The sequence below is a fragment of the Mesocricetus auratus genome, unplaced genomic scaffold, assembly GCF_017639785.1.
Source record: "Mesocricetus auratus isolate SY011 unplaced genomic scaffold, BCM_Maur_2.0 Super-Scaffold_100014, whole genome shotgun sequence".
Lineage (NCBI taxonomy): Eukaryota > Metazoa > Chordata > Mammalia > Rodentia > Cricetidae > Mesocricetus > Mesocricetus auratus.
The window spans coordinates 55,789,747-55,806,477 of NW_024429197.1; the positions used below are offsets into that span (position 1 = coordinate 55,789,747).

At 40.9% G+C, this 16,731-nt stretch overlaps 1 protein-coding gene across 10 annotated transcripts in view; it reads left to right on the forward strand.

Annotated features, from left to right (window-relative positions):
* Nfib (nuclear factor I B) overlaps positions 1-16,731 on the forward strand; it is a 412,093-nt gene that overhangs the window by 311,164 nt on the left and 84,198 nt on the right. For all 10 annotated transcript variants that reach the window (XM_040756251.1, XM_040756254.1, XM_040756252.1 and 7 more), the window contains 1 exon segment: positions 10,375-10,428. In XM_040756251.1, coding sequence (XP_040612185.1) covers positions 10,375-10,428 — 54 coding nt within the window.

The following is a 16,731-nucleotide window of genomic DNA, read 5'->3' on the forward strand; positions in this document are numbered from 1 at the left end:
AAGTGCTATGATTTAATAATAAGCAAAGACAGGTAATTAATCACACATACCTAATATATGATTTGTAAGCCCATCATTTTTATATAAGCTTTATAATGATTTAAACATAAACATTTTAATGACTTGGCAAAACCTTGCTCTGGATGACAGGACTTCCTAAAAGACTCTGGCTTCCTGCTCAGAGATCTGTCTGCCTCTGCTTCTGTACTGGGACTAATGGCTGCGTCGCCAGGCCTTTCTGATTTTTAGGCTTACCATAAGGAGACATTTAAGAATATTCTAGAGAGCATGCCTATAATAAGCACTGAGAAAAGTAGTATAGGACTCTGGAATCATTGACTGAACTAGCTGCTACATTGTGTTTGTAGAGAAGTTGCAGACACTTATAAGTGAAAATATATGTAGGTAACAAAACAACCCAAAGTTATGATTATTAAAGACCCTATAATTGGTATTCAAAAATGTTCAAGCATTAACATCACTCAGGTTGCTTCCAAGAGAATTAATTGTAGCTGTTCATTCAGCAGATATGATGGAGCACCTACTGTGTACCAAGAGCTGTGCTCAGCTGCAAAGCAAACTCAGATGGGTGTCCATCCCATGAGTTTAAGATGTAGCGGGACGGATGGACACTGACCCAGTCCTACCTTACCGTGATTGGCAGGATCTGGAGGGCAAACAGGAAGACTTACCATGTGTGGTTTTATGGGGGGGGGGGATAGATAGTAATTAAAACTCAACTGTACATGTTTAAGAGTGTTGTAGCCTTTCTCATTGTCGGTGCCATTGCATGCCTCCTTTCTAGTCCCTTTAAAATCGGTTCAGACTAAGCCCTTAACTTTTTCTTATCCAGTGTTGTTTTCTTTATTTTGGCCTTTTCATTCTTGAAGCCAGGTCTCCTTTTGTATCTCAGGTTGACCTTGAACTCACTATGTAGTTCAACCTGACCTCAAACTCACAACAATCCTCTTGCCTCAGCTTCCCAAGTACTGGGATTACAGGTGTGAACCGTTGCTGGCTTTTTATCCAGTTTTTAGTTAGTGGGCAAGGTGAAAACTGATTCTGACTTGAGGTGGTTTGCTTAGGGTCAGAGTACAAACGTTGAGGAAGGTAGGAGTCCAGACTTGGGTCAGAGTGGGGAACTGTGTCCTGCCCTGGTAACAAAGATGATAGGTGAAACATTAGAAAGTTGTGTGTTGCTTAGGCTTTAACTTAGATAAACAATATTAAGTCTGGGGGGAATACATGAAATGGTGTAGCACACAGGGACAATTGGAGGCAGAGTGTGATGTAGAAGATTTAGAATAATGCAGGAAAAACTGGGGACATGCCAAAGCAGGCATGTGAGCCTCTGCCAAGCAGGGAGCAAATGCTGATGGGGACGCCAGGGAAAGGAACATTTATTTTTCCGCACTCTCTTCCTAACAGAATTTCAGACCAAGGGCATAAATATTGATTTGCTTTCTACTGAAATTCTGTATTGAGTTTTCAATTCTCCAGGATTTTGCCTTTGAGTTTCAGGGCATTCTACCTTTCATTTCTAGTTTGTTCCACATACCTTTCTCAAAATGTAAGCTTCTTGGCTACCCGGTGGGGGAGGATGTATGATGTCCTATTGCTGAAATCCAAACTGTCTCCCAGATGGAAGCTCATATGGCCATCTCATTCCTTCCTGGATCTGGCCAGGTTTCTGGAAAGGGCTGCATTAGTTTTCTGTGGCAAACTACACTGGCGAATTGTTCCTTGAAGTACACAGTGGCGTGTTCATGGACTATTGTGAGATAGAGGCAGCATTTATGAAAGATTATAAATTGTACAGCTCTCTCCAGAAACTTAAAATACAGCTGGAAATGCTTTGCTTCCAACAAACATGCAATCTTCATAAAATTGAGAAAGAAATGTTTTGAATAAATAATGTTTTAGTTTATTTCTCTCCAGTGTGAGAACTATTTTTTTTTAAGTCAACATCATGCCACAGAACTCCTCCTTCTCCACACTACACTCTTGCCTCTGTGTTTACATTATGCTAGTGCGTTCAACTTGATTTTTAAGTATGCCAGATTGCTCTGCCTTGTTTTTAAAGAGAGAAAACTGGATTTGCTCCCAGGGACTCTTTCCATAACTAGGCCAGTTTAAAAACTAAACAAGGATTGAGTCAGTTAATTAATTTAAATGAGATTACAAATCAAAAACATATTATGCAATCTTGATTTAATTACCACATTTTATTTACTTAATTGAAAACACACTGTAGAAAGTTAGCAATCTTGACAATGACCTGAATGGTGTCTTTGCGTTCTGTACATTAAAGGCCTTGAAGGCAGAAGCCCAGGTGATCCTGGTGGGACCTGTGGCTTGTTGCGTCTCTCTACATCAGCAGACAGCACTAGACTTGATCATTGTGCAGGTGCAGGTTTGGGGACTGATTGCCCTGGCCTTCTCTTGGGAGTCTTTTGCTGGCCATGCCATGCCATGCCATGCTGCAACCCTAATCCTGTGTCTGCCCTTAGTGGCGGGCATGTCTGTTTTGTTCTTCAGTGTTCCTGTGATGTTTCTCCCTAAGTTCCAGCACTCTGAGATTTTGACTAATTCCACGTGGACACATTTCAGTCTAGGGCTCAAACAAATCCTTCTAATCCTTGGGATGTGAGGCTTTGAGTCTAATCTCCCTGTTAAGCAAAAAAAAAAAAAAAAAGTAGTTCTTTAGAAGAAAGTTGAATAACAGAATTAACAGAAAAGCAAGTAAAATGTGTCTTTGGGAAGAGACAGGTCAGGGAGGGGGTGCTTGAGGGGATTGAGATAGAGAGACCCACTGAGGCCTAAAGGGAGACCTGAAATGGGGAGCAGTTGGGGCGGGGGAGAAGGAGATGATTCCACACCCAACCCTGTGTTCATGGGCTTCTTAGAAGTAGGAAAGCACTCAGCTTGTCCATGCATCTTTGCGTTACTTTAATAAACATTTAGTAGGAGGGAAAGAGAATGCCATGAAGTTACAGCTTTGTGCCATCTCTGCTAACAAGGCAGCCCTCCTTAGAACTGAGTAGCGTTTGAACTGTGCCTGAGGGCAGAAGATTGCTGGCCCATGCCATGTCATGGGGACTGCAATTATGTAAAGGCAGCTTACTGGCAGCCTGGGAGTCAGTCTTCTGGGGTCCTCACAGAGGTGGGGTGTGGGGAGAGATGGGCAGGGGCGTTTTCTAAGTACTGTTCTCTTCTTGTCCTGAAAAACAGGCATGGTTTTATCTCTTTGCTGCCTTGTTTTTACATCCCTTTCTTGAAGTTTTTTCCCTTTTCACATCTTCCGTGAAATGCTTCCTTTTGTCATGTTATATATTTAGTTGTTAAATCATGCCATGTTGGTGTATTTATAATATAGGGTATTTTAAGGAGAGGGCAACTGTTCCCAGTCCCTAAGACGTCCCCTGGTATTCTTTAGCTCACAGTGAATTGGGTTTTTTGTTTTTAATTTTCCACCTGCTTAAGGCAAAGGACTCTGACAAAGGGACCTTTATCATGCGATGACTAATTTTAGTTCCAGAAGGAGGCTGTCCGTAGGTTGACAGGTTAAAGTTTGGGTTTCATTTGCTCTCCTGATATCCCTCAATATAAAAGCTATATTGTTAGAGAATCATATAATTCTAGAGCCAGAAGAGTGCCTATAATTTACCTGTCTCAGTCCCCTCTTTGCACCCAAATGACCAGAGATTGAAATTGTCCTCCTTAAATTCAGTCCCCGCCTTCTTCTTTCTCATTCGTTTTGACTTTTTAAACAAGATTATTCGTATTTTATGTATATGAATGTTTGTCCGAATGTGTATTCATGGGTCTCAGTGTACATCCCAGGCTAGTCTTGAGCGTGTTCTGTAGTATAGGCACGTGTGTGTTATTTCCATCTACAGTAGGGTATTTACAAACACGTGTCACCACACCCAAGGACAATTCATTTTCTGATGCTCAAATCGGAATAAAACAGGGTCCTGAAAGATTGCTTGGAATAGAAATCCTTTAGAGGCTGTAGGGTCAGGCATTCCTTTGCCCCCCCCCCTTGCTTCCTGACCCCAACTAGACTGCTTTTCCCTTTGTCTGCGAGAGCCAAAATCAGTCCCTGATGAAAGTGTTCATGTGACCCTCCTCTCTGCTCTCTATCCAGTCTAGAAGTGGGGAAACCCCACCTTAGCCTGGACCTGGATTGTGGGAATGGCTCCTATGTCCACATCCCTCCAGCTTAGGTGATCCTCTGTCTGCTTGGAGTGGCATGCTGTGTCCGTCTGTGCTTCATGTATCAGCCATTCTCTGCATTGGCTTTAACTAAGCCTTGCTGGTGTTTGTTCAAACACTGAGATAGATATAAGGCAATAAATAGGCCAGACATAGATTAGACACCCAAACAAGGATGACTGATCATAACGATGGCAGAATAAGCAAAGGGGGACTTCATAGGCAAGCCTCACACATCAAATGTAGGTGGACATGAACTAAGGCACACATCCAGGTGTCGGCAGAGGTCAAATCAAGGTGCCTTGGTGCACATTAAAACCTTTGGAGCTCTTTTGTGGCTATATGGAATGCAGAGGTTTCAGCTTAATCAGCTTTGAGTTTTATAAAGATCATTTGGAAGCAGAGTAAAACATGTACTATATGTATGTTGACAGATCAGGCTACTTCTTCTTATACTATTCCAAGGGTCACCTCCATCTAATGACTTTTATGATGTGACCTTGGTCCCCTTCCCTAAGAAGAATCAAATGATTTTTTAAATTAATTTATTTTACATCCCAACCATAGTTTCTCATCCTTCCTCTCCTCCTAGTCCCTCCTCCTACCTCCCTTCTGCTTCCTTCCCCCTCAATCCACTCTTCCTCACTGATTCTATTCAGAAAAGGGCAGTTTCCCCAATGGACATCAATAAAATATGGCATATCAAGTTGCAGTAAGACTAAGAACTTCCCCTTATTTTAAGGCTGGGCAAGGCAACCCAGTAAGAAGAGCCATGTCCCAAAAGCCACAAAAGAGTCAAAGACCACCCCTGCTCCCACTGTTAGGTGTCCCACAAGTAGACCGGGCTACGTAGCTGGCATATATATACAGAGGGCCTCGGTGGGTCCCATGCAGTCTCTCTGGCTGTTGGTTCAGACTCTGTGCATTCCTATGAGCCGGGTTAGTTGATTCTGTGGGTTTCTTGTGATGTCCTGGCCCCTCTGGCCCCTCCAATCCTTCCTCCCTCTCTTCAGCAAGATTCCCCAAGCTTGGCCTAATGCTTGGCCATAGGTCTTTACATCTGTCCATCAGTTGCTGGATGAAACCTCTCTGATGACAGTTGGGCTAGACACCAGTCTGGGATTCAGGATGCTGGCTTGGCCTCTGGTAGAATAAGAGGCTGCCACCAGAGGTATAGGTTGGGTTATGGAGGCGGTTTATTTTGGATGTATTAACTTTGTGGTTGAAATTAATGTTGAAACAAATATATACAAATGTAAAAGTTTCACATGTTTGTGGGGGTGTACCAGGAGTATGTTGCTACTTGTATACATTCTGTAACATTTAAATCAGTTTTGACATGTTTCTTTCCTGGCTTGCATTTCTTTATGGTGAAAACATTCCCAGTCTTCCCACTCTTTAAGTGGTCTGTCACCATCCCTCTGTAGCTCTGCCTTCTGCAACTGTGACCTGATGTTCCCCATCTGCCTTTTCCCATTCCTCCGTCTCCAAGCTTTTAATTTGTGCATTCCTAGCACATTGGGTCACTTCAGAGCTTCAAAAAATATGATTTATAGTATTTTTAAAAAACAAACACAAACAATATGTAGGGTCTGCAAGATGGCACGGTGGACAGAAGTATCTGGTGACCCGAGTTCAATCCCCAGAACTCATGTAAAAAGTGGAAGCAGAACACCCAACTCTACAAAAGATATCCTCTGACTTCTGCATGTGTGTCATGTTGTTTGAGCTGATGTACACACACTAAATAAATGGACAAATAGATGAATACTTATAGGTCACTATAAACTGAATAAAAGTATCCAAAGCATTACTGTGTGCTAAACTCTGTGAGCCTCTGATATGATGGCACTCTGGGATTCTTACTGGTTGTCATTTAATCACTATGAACCTTAGCAACTCAGAGAGTAGCAGCTAGCCATGCCAGAAAGTTACTAGTTGGTGACAGCCATTTCACAGGCCACTATTAACTGTCCCCCCATATATATATACAATTTTGGACAAACTTTTATTGAACTTTCACCAGATTGTCTTAGAAAACCAGTTTTGTTATTTAGTGGGGAAACAGACAGTGAATTTGGCTCAGAACCACCCCTCTTTAGCACACCCTGAAGTGAATAAGACTCAGCTGATAGTAAGAATATATTTCAACAGGTATCAACAATATGCTTTTGTTTTGGTTCTTTTGAATTCTGAAAGTCACTTGGGGTATGCTGATAAATGGCAGGAAGGAGGTAAGTTGGGGAAGGTCAGGTCAGGTTCCCAGAAACATTTAATATGCTGCAGGATCACTTGGCTTTGTGTGGTTCCAAGGTTGCATCACAGTAAGAAGCGAGGTGTCTAAACAGGGCGCACACAGGGAGTCACTTTGCACAAGCCCTTTAGAGCAGTGTCCTCAGGTCTTCTGTCAGAGTGGATCACCTCCTTAGGTGAAGTCAGGTCAGAAGAACGAGACTGGACAGGCTGCCTTCCAAAGAGGAGTAAAAACACTGGATCATGACTGAGTAGGTCATGTAGGAGTGTGAGTTGAAGTTGTAGTGTGAGATCCATCTTGAAGAGTCCTAAAACTTTTCATAAGGAAGCAATACAAAGTCAATTTTGCCTTTTCAAGTAATACAGCTCAATTAGGTTGTCAAAGCTAATGGAGAAGAAATGTAAAATAAATACAGATTCAGGTAAAGAACTAGAAAACAAAAGGTGGGAGAAGGCGGGAAGACAGCTTGGCTACTCTCCAGGTCTACCTGCTTTCTTTGTGGTGTCAAAATGTTCCTGGACTCAAAGCACAGCGTGCTAGGTGGCTCCGAACCCTATCCCTGCCAGCCTCGCCCCTTAAAGGCTTCAGCCTCAAGGAAGGTGATTGCATTAGCAACTGCTTATATCTCCATCTTGAGCATGGCATCTCCGGAGAGCTCAGGGCAGGGCTGTGACACCTCCTGCCTCAGCGGCCTGGGACTAAGGCATCGACATGTGCTCTGGGGCCAGGGTACAGACCCAGCGTAGATATTCCTTGATACTGCCCCATTATGGACAGAACTTAGCTTCCTCCTCTCCTTTCTTCCTTCCTGAGAGTTAGTCCATTAAAAACCATAAGCATTTTAATGTGCCCATGTTGTTAGTAATATTTCTTGTGAATTGATGGTATGGGATGTACTTTGCACAGACTCGAAGGTAGACCTTATTATCGCAGTTTTTCTGACTAAGGTGCAAGACTCTAAAAGCTAACCAGTTTTGTACAAGATCACACTAGAGAGGGACAGATTGGATATTCAGTATTGCCCCCCCCCCACACACACACAGCAGAGAAGGGATTTGAACAGAGTGATGGAAGTGGTTAATGAAACTTTGAGTCTGGAGTAATTTGACCTGGGTGGTGATTTGCAGGGCTTTTAGATGTGGTCTGAAAAATCCCTTCTCTGAAGTCAGCCACAATAACAGTTCATTCTTGGGTTCTCTGCCAGCTATGGCTCCCTGGTTACTTCCTTCTCCAGCAGTTGGAATTAAGTGACTGATCTAAGGTGACATCAGAGCAGAATGCAGTGTTAGAATTCATAGTATGAGAAGTAAATGTGTTGCTTATCCTCTCTGGGGCCCTCATCTGTGTTTTGGGGACATAGTGTTTGCTATTTTGCTTTATGAGAAGGTACAGGTTTTGGAGTGTGAAGGAAAACCTGTTACTGGTGTTGGGAACCAGTAAATACCGGTTTGTTGTAGACAGCAAACTTGTGGAAAAGTTATGTGGCTTTCCCTCAAACTCTTAATGTTGTTCTGAGTGAATGCTTGTTTTTTTGTTTGTTTTTAAGTGAACTTTTTCCCTTAAAGACATTGATCTGCACTTGTTGGAGACAAGAAGCAAGTGTACCTTTGAACATACATAAGAAGGGGATGGGCAGAGTGAGAAAGGCTGCCACAGTGGGGTGAGGGACACTGTGGAAATGAGGGCTGCGCTATGGCAAGTGACCGGGTTCTCAGGGAGAGACACCGGTCTTGATTCTACTGAATCTGAGTTTAGCTGCAGAGGTGCGGGAGGGGATGGCTGCCATCTTGCAGTCACTGTGGCCAAGCATCATAAGGCTCAGATTTACAGTCCCCAGGTCCTGGAGTGGGGCTGCTATGCCGCTTGCCTGCTCGTGACCGCTGAAGCCTTCCGACTTGCTGTTTCTAGATGTGCTTATCTTAGAGTTTTGTATATGTGAAGTAGCTCCAGGGAGGAAAGAAACAACCGTGGAGGGTCTGGTCCATGAGTCTGACCCTGTAAGTAGGGATCTCAACAGGCTAGACTTCCTTGAAGAGGCAAAGTAAGTGCCAACCAACCTAAGTACCAGACGAAAGAGGAACCCATAGCAGCTACAAAACAGGGGCTGTAACAAAACAAAACAGTTTCACATATTGCTGTAACTGTTATACTCTAGGTTTCACATATTGCTGTAACTGTTATACTCTAGGTTTCACATATTGCTGTAACTGTTATACTCTAGGTTTCACATATTGCTGTAACTGTTATACTCTAGGTTTCACATATTGCTGTAACTGTTATACTCTAGGTTTGGAAAGTGGCAAGTAAGGTATTCTCTTTTAAAGGAACAAAGAAAGAGATCCTTCCATTAAGTTACAGGCCACCCAGTCTTGCCTCAGTTCCAGAAAACAGCAATGGACAAGGGTCTTGGAGAAGAATGCTTGTGCAGTCAGGTCGCTTTCTAGTTTCTTTCCCTCCATTTGGAAAGTCAGGAGCACACAAGTGGGAATCACAGACGTAAGTTTACTAGGATGAAACATACTCTAGAGTAAAAAACAACAACAGCAAAAACCGCCCCCAAAAACAAAATCAAGGAAATGGGACGGAGGAGTACAATCTTCTTCACCATGACCTAGTGATCAGGAGGCAAAAGACAGAAATTAATAAGTGAGTTTTATGCAGAAATACACTAATGGGGTATTCCTACCTTCAAGAGTTGAAGAACAGTTGTAGTATGTTAATCACTTGCCTGGCATAACCAAATAACTTTGATAAAAGCAAAATCAGTCTGATTCTCTGCTTAATTCAACCCCTCCCTTGCCTCAAGTATAAGGGCATGGTTTTAAGGAAGAGGTGTGTGGGTTCATGGCAGTTGGTGACACTGCCAGTACCATATTTTGTTATTATGCTCAAACTTGTCTATTTGTAGACAAGCAAAGAAGGCTGCTGAATTTGAGCCATCCCTTCCCCTGGCGTATACTATATGCCTGGTATGTTCACTCCGGGAAGACAAAGAGGTAGACACGCTTCCTGCCCCTTCCTTCCTAGTGCATTTTAGCTGCGGAGACAAAACCCAAGTGCTAGAACCAATAAAAGATTTCAAAGCAACTCCCCGCCAGTAAGTGCCCATGGAGGCAGAGGAGTGAGCCAAACACAGCGGTGTGGATTGGTTAGGACAAGCACACTGGCTGACATTCTGTGGTGTTGGTGAGGAATGGCATGGACTGGGCTGCTCCAAATGACTGTGGCAGCGTCTTTCTCCTTATCTAAGAGTCTGTCTGTGTCTTGCAGATGGAGATTAAATTGATCCAACAATTTGCTCTCCACAAAGCCATGTTGGTTTTCCACCTAGTAATTTATGCTTTTCCTGGTGTTTGCAAATCGATTGCTATTATGGGATGCAGCAGACCTGGGCCGGGATCCAGTAGGTTGGGGGATTACTGGAGAGGATACGTGAACATTCGTGAGAAAGCCTGGAAGGGAAGGCTCTTGTTTCTGTGTATTTTACTCTCTGAAGAAAAGCATATTTTCAGGTTTTTAAAAGTGTTCTTAATTATATTTAGATTGTGTCTTTTAAGGGACAATATCTGCTTTATTTCAAATTCCTACTATCCGGCCTTGATATTTGCATAACCTTCAAATGGCTTCAGTGGCTTTGCAGCCAGACCTCTCATCGCAGGAAAACCTTTCTCCTCCCCAAAGCATTATAGATGAGTAATTGTTCCCTTTGACAAAGAAATATGTATAGGCATCTATCTAGTTTGATGAATAAAACATTGCTGTGAAAAGGCTTGGGAAAGTATGCTTTATTTAAACACTTCACCTCATTGTTGTACCTTAATTTTTTTTTAAGTTCTTCTTAGTATTGTGAAATTCTTTCAAAACAAATTAAAAAGAAAACATATTCTGTGATTTCTTTACAGATTCTGGACAATCAGGAAGTCCAAGCCACAATGATCCTGCCAAGAATCCTCCAGGTAAATATGTGTCCCCGGACGTGTGCACCCTGACATTGTTGGAGAACAAAGGGGCCCTGTATAGATCAACACCCATAATTGGTCAGCTGCCTGTTTTGTTCTGGCAGGCAGTAAGACTGGGACAAGATGTGATTGTGTGTAGGCTCCGCAGTGGGAACTGCTTCCTATTGGAGCCCTCAGTGTTCACCTGAGCACAGAGGTTTTCTTTTTCCTTTTTCTCTTTCTTTCTTTCTTTCTTTCTTTCTTTCTTTCTTTCTTTCTTTCTTTCTTTCTTTCTTTCTTTCTTTCTTTCTTTTGGTATCTTTAAAAGCTGATTCAAACACATATTTAGTTATATGTCTTTTAGGCATTTGAACAGCTAAAAACCTTTTAATCATTTTTTTAGTGGACAAAAAAAAAAGAGGCAAAACAAAACTAAAACCTGGTTTCAATCTCTGTACTCTTACAGTTCAGACACTGAACTTTAAGAAAAGTACTAGTGAGTCATTATTTTTTATAGAGGGGTTTTTGTAAGACTTTTAACTCACTGTCTTCCGTGTAAGGGGTACATGGCCTTCTTTACTTTTAGAAAGAAACAGATCTCGCCACACATGGGAATGGGCATATGCATTTTGTAAGACTTAACTCACTGTCTTCTGTGTAAGGGGTACATGGCCTTTACTTTTAGAAAGAAACGGATCTCGCCACACATGGGAATGGGCATATGCATTTTGGCCGTGGGGATTTGTTCTCTGCACTCTGCACACACAGCGTTTTACTTTTGATTTCGAGCAGTATTTTCCTTCTCATGAGAAAATAGAATAAAATTAATGAAGAATTTAGAATTCCTATTACCATAAGGATTTTAACTGTATCTGTGATTTTGTTAAAAGAGTGTTCTAAAAATATTCTTAACAGAAAGAAAAGCAAAACCCAATAAACCCCAAAGAGCCACATTTGCCTCTCAAAAAACAACAAAACAAAACAAAAAACCAAAAAACTCATCTGCTATATTACTGGGACAGACCACATAGTATAAATCGTCAGGATTTGAGGTTTCTCCCATTTTCTCTTGCTCTGAAGTCCTAGTTAATAAGGAGCTGCAGTACCTTAAGATCACCAAATCACAAAAATAGGCTAATTCACTCCTAAAATTATTTTAGAGAGATATAGCAACCAATATCCCAGGTAAAATACAAAATCAAAACAATTATTTTTCTTTTTGAAACACACCTCTGTTTTTCTTAGGAACATTATTTTTTCACATACATACTGTTATTCTATGTAGAATATTCTGCCTAATATTATATTGTTTGAGAAAATATTATATACTCTGCAATGAAAATACTAATTCAATATACATTGTATACACCGAAGGCAAAAGTATCAAATTCAACACATATTATAAACTCCAATGATAAAAAATACTAATTCAATATATATTTAAAATTTATACTGAATTGATTTTTCTTGATAAGTTTGCTAATGCTGCACACTGAGAGCAGAGCATAAAATATTTTGAGAGCAGAGCATAAAATATTAAAGTTAAAAAGTAAACTTTTAAAAGCATCTACCCATTTTACAAAAACAAGCAAACAAACAAACAAAGAGACAAATAAATGAGGAAAACACCTTGAGGAGAAAATCTTGGTAAGTCCTAACAGCCAGACTAAATGAAGGCCGTGCTGCTGTTTGCAGCTTGATTGGAATTGCTGAAGTAACCCTGTGTGAAATGCATTTCGGAGCAAGTGTCAAAGCTCACCCAATGTTGTCTGCTCGAGTTCAGCAGAGCTGGGCAGAGCCATGACCTTTGAGTGCTTATGTAATGGTGGGATTGGATTTTTGGTATTTGTCTGGAGGGTTGGCTAGATTTTCCTTCTGCTCCCTACCATGTAGAGTATCATCATTTTTCTGTTTTCATAAAGAAAACCAACAGAAGCCAGCTAGAACACATCAGTTCTCCCAACTTTCAAGTTTCTTTGGGGGAAATGTCTTTTGATAACTGTCCAAAACTTAAGACATTAGCGTTAATTTAAATTAAGATTGGCATTTTCTTTGACCATTCAGGAACTTGCATCATTTACCATGCTTTCTGTACATCATGATATGGACATTACTGTAGAGCTTATTAAGGAATTTTTGCTTTATTTTGAGATAGTCTCTCATTATTCAAAGTTTTTGGTAAAAGCAAAAATACATTCTACAATATTTTGAAATAAATCAGGCCTTTGGAAGTAGCTAATATTTTTCAATTTTAAATAAAGAGACCTGAACTTTACCAAGTTGTTGTCTTACAGTCAGTTGGGTTAAACTGTGTCGGCAACCAAGGTATTGGATGCTCAGGAGACTTATCCTAGGACACTGTCTCCATCTCTCAGTTCTGGCCTTGGCTGACCTGATTCATTGTCTCGGAAGCCACAGTGCATTTCAGGGAAAATTCAGACAGGTGTCACAAGCGGGGAGACTAGGCTCCTGCTGGCTTCCCTGAGAAGCTCAGCTTCTGCAAAAGGTGGCCTCACACTGCACAGCTCTACAGTGCTGCAGGGTTTCTCCCAAAAGATGTGGAACTCTTGGGGATTGCCCCTGTCTGCTACTGTGTGTGGCTCCCAACAGCTTGGGAAGAGGTAATGAAAATCCCAGCGTTTTGGGGCATAGCAGTTCATGGACTCTGTTCCTGACCTTTGACAAGATGGTCTCCCACCCAGCATACCCATATGAGTCTCCGCACTACCCCACCTCTCTTGGCTGTCTGACATAGGCACTACTTCTTTACTGATTCTGAGCTTCTTTTTAAATAATATACAGTGGTTTTAGCTATTTCCTTTTTAAAAAGTTAACATGTCACTAATTGGTTAGGATGACATCTTCACATGTATCATTATTCTTGTTCTTTCTCAACCCCACCCATCTGTTGACCCTGATGCCCTTATAACACTGGACTATGGACCTTGACAGGGTCTTTATTTTAGAATTCATGCTTTCATTTGGGATTAGTGTTTCGGCACAAGCAAAGAAAAACATATTTTTAGAGAAGGGATATTTAGTGCTTGTCATTGGTAAAGTACTGAAGTAATTTCTTGGTACTTGTAATTTATAAAAGCATTCAAATAATCTTCATGGAAGTGGCCCCGCCTGTTTGTAACGGAAGGTTTGGTTCTTTTGGATGTTCTTTTCACAGGTTAAGGTGTTATGAGAATGTGCCCGATTGCATGGCATAGTGACTTTTACTATTTCATTGACAGCACATGGCCATCTCATTGTCCTAATGATGTGTCTCTTTCTTGCTTGTGGCCAAATCTGAGACTACATGATTATCCTTACTTGTCACTATGAGTCCAGGTTTCTTCTCCTCACCATGTAAACAGCTGTGGTTGGCTAGAAGTGACAGGGGTTGAGGGGCTTGGGCTAAGATCTGATTGCATCTCCAAAAACTACCACTACTTGTAGGGGATGCATCATTGGACTCCAGTCTTTTGGATTTAGCCTGGATTTGCTATGGTGTTTTGTATCTATATTCCCTGGACTGTGACCCTTTAGATTTCCCAAACCAAATCTCCCGCTTACTGCTGGCATGGGAGGATAGCAAGAGAAAAACAGCAATTTGGAAGCTGAAGTTGGCCTCCTCTCCAGTTGACCCACCAGAGTTTAGAAAGGTTGTAGTTCTGTGGGAAACTCCCTTGACTGGCAGAGCAGTAAAGAAAAATTAAATCCTAGTGCAAGTCCTATACATTTCCTGATGGAACTTTTTAAAGTATTTCAGTTTTCATTATCCAGATTTTTCTTGTTTAGAATGAATGGGCTTGCAGTTTAGTCTCCTACTTTCTTCTTTTGGGAGTGTGTACTTGGTGTGTGTGTTGACATTATATGAACCTTGGAGCTGTATGCTGTGAGACCTTAAGTCAGGCAGCTTGAGTCCCTTCTCTGTAGCAAGGACAGAAATGAGTAAATAATTAAATCACATGAAGAATCTCAGTCAACCCCAGCAATGCTTGTCTTCACTTAAGAAATTGTTTAGGTCATACAAATTCCTAGTTGTTCATTCCCCAAACCTGTTTGGTAGATCCCACAGTGCAAGTCAACACAGGGGCACCACAAAACTAATTAAAATCAGTTAGTACTGCCCAAGAAGGTGGCTCAGCGTCTGTAGAGGTGCTTGGTACCTGCTGGCAACACTGGGACCCACGTTTGCCTAACTTTTCACTTTATGTCTTTAAATCTTACATTTGGGAGTATACATCATACTTTCTAGTAGTTTTAAAATCATAAACTGCTTTTCTTTCCTCTTTTCATGAGCAGACAAGTGGTCACAGTCAAAGAAAAAGGAAAGTTCCTTTGATATTTACAATCATAACCCATTCTTTAAAAGTTCATAGTTCTTTTTATATCCTCATTTATTTCTGTCAGTGAAGAGTTTTTAAATGGGGGAAGATATATTGTTTAATAATGCTGATGAATAATTCTAAACTCTGGTATTAGATAATATTCAACAAACTATAAGCAAGCTTCCTATGCACAAAAGAATAAGTAGGGATGTCCTGAAGCGAATAGTTAACAGTAATTAAAACCTGTCATGTAGGTAAAACTTTTAAGTAAGATAAGAATTAGATCTGTGCTAGTCAAAAATCAAAGGATTTTTTTTTCTTGGTAAAGTAGCTTCAGAATAATTTCTCTTTCTCTTTTTACTTATTTGGAGACATGCTCAAAGAATTCTTTAAATGTTCAAAGTTGAGACTGGATCGACACTAAAGAAGGAGCAGATGAGGGAAGTGTTTCTTCACAAATTATTCTGAAAAAGCCAGAAGGGTGCTTAGCCCTCGTCTACTCTCTTTTTTACAGGCTGCATTATGGGTACTTCTAGGCAACCTACTCATCAAAGGCTGGTCTGCACAGTAGCTGGCACCAAGCCAGGCTTTACTCTGAAGTTGCTCTGATTGCTTGAAATAGTTAATTTGCTAAAAGAAAGATAATTTAGAGCTATCTCATGAGATCCTGAGAGGAGAGCTTCCCTGTTTTTTCTTCCACCTCGATGGCCTACTTTATCGGTTACAAATAATGTCAATAACCACAACCTATCAAGGTCAAGAGTAAATATTACATTCTAGACAATGAGGTTATGGACTTGATTGAGCTCAAAATGAGGAGTATAAGCAGCCATTTCCTGTTGGGAGTTTGGGAATATCTGTCATTCCACACTGAGTATCATTAACAAATTCAGGAATTTCTGAGGAGGCCATAAGTAAAAATTGCACCTGGTGGTTACTTATTGAGTGTCTACTTTATGCATGACACTAGGCTAGATATTTACAGATTTTTGTAAAATATGAATTATGCTTAATCCCCACTCTTTCCAACTTTTGACTCTACGTACATAGCAATATTTTACATATGCTGGGAATTAAATTTTGCTTAGTGCTTCATTTCAAATTTGTGGAATACTGTTTCTAACTTGCGGGACATGTGTAGAGTGAGGAACAGAAAGTGTGGGATGATGTTTTCCTCCTGAGTTGAACCCTGTTTTCTATGGTTATCATGAAGTCAAGAGGAGACGGATCAGGTCAGCTGACTTCCCAGAAACTCAGCTATCCCCAGACCATTTGCAAGGAACAGGCAGAACACCTGGACAATTGCAGGTGTTTCATGAGAATGAGTTTAGTTTTTTGTTTGTGTGTGTGTGTGTGTTTTTTTATTATACATTTTCTTCAGTTTGATTGGTCAAGACATCCTCACATAGGAAGAACTGTTTAATATGGAACCAAATATTGTTTTTGTATTGTGCTTTTTTGTATATAGAAAGCAGAGGGTAGATACAAGAACAAAAGAAGTAAAATGGAATAAGAGAGAAACATAGGGTAGATTTTATAATGAAGGTTCATGGTAGAATAGAATTGGAGTGTTTGATAGTAAGTCTGTTGCTTGTCTTTTGACATTGAGAGACAGAGATACAGTTCTTCATACTGTCATGAGAATAAGTGCAGTCTCCCTTTGGGGAATTGGGCAACTTTTCCCCTGGCAAGACTTTATCTGTTAGACCTTCACAGAGACACTGTACAAATATTTTTTCCCAATTCCCTCCCATAGTGTTCCTACCTTCTGCGGCCACCAGTTTTCCCATCCTCATTAAAGTTTGTCTGTCCATATTTGTCCTCGCCCTTCTCTTCTCTTATTTTTCCTGCTGACTCTTACTAAAGACTTTTATCTTGTCCTGGAGACAAGCTTCTCTCACCAAAGACTCCCTTCTTTTTTCTGACTGGACTGAAAGGCCATCAACTCTCTAGTGGGCTTCTCTCCTCATTGAGTAGTCCCTTGAACTTCATAGGAGCTGGG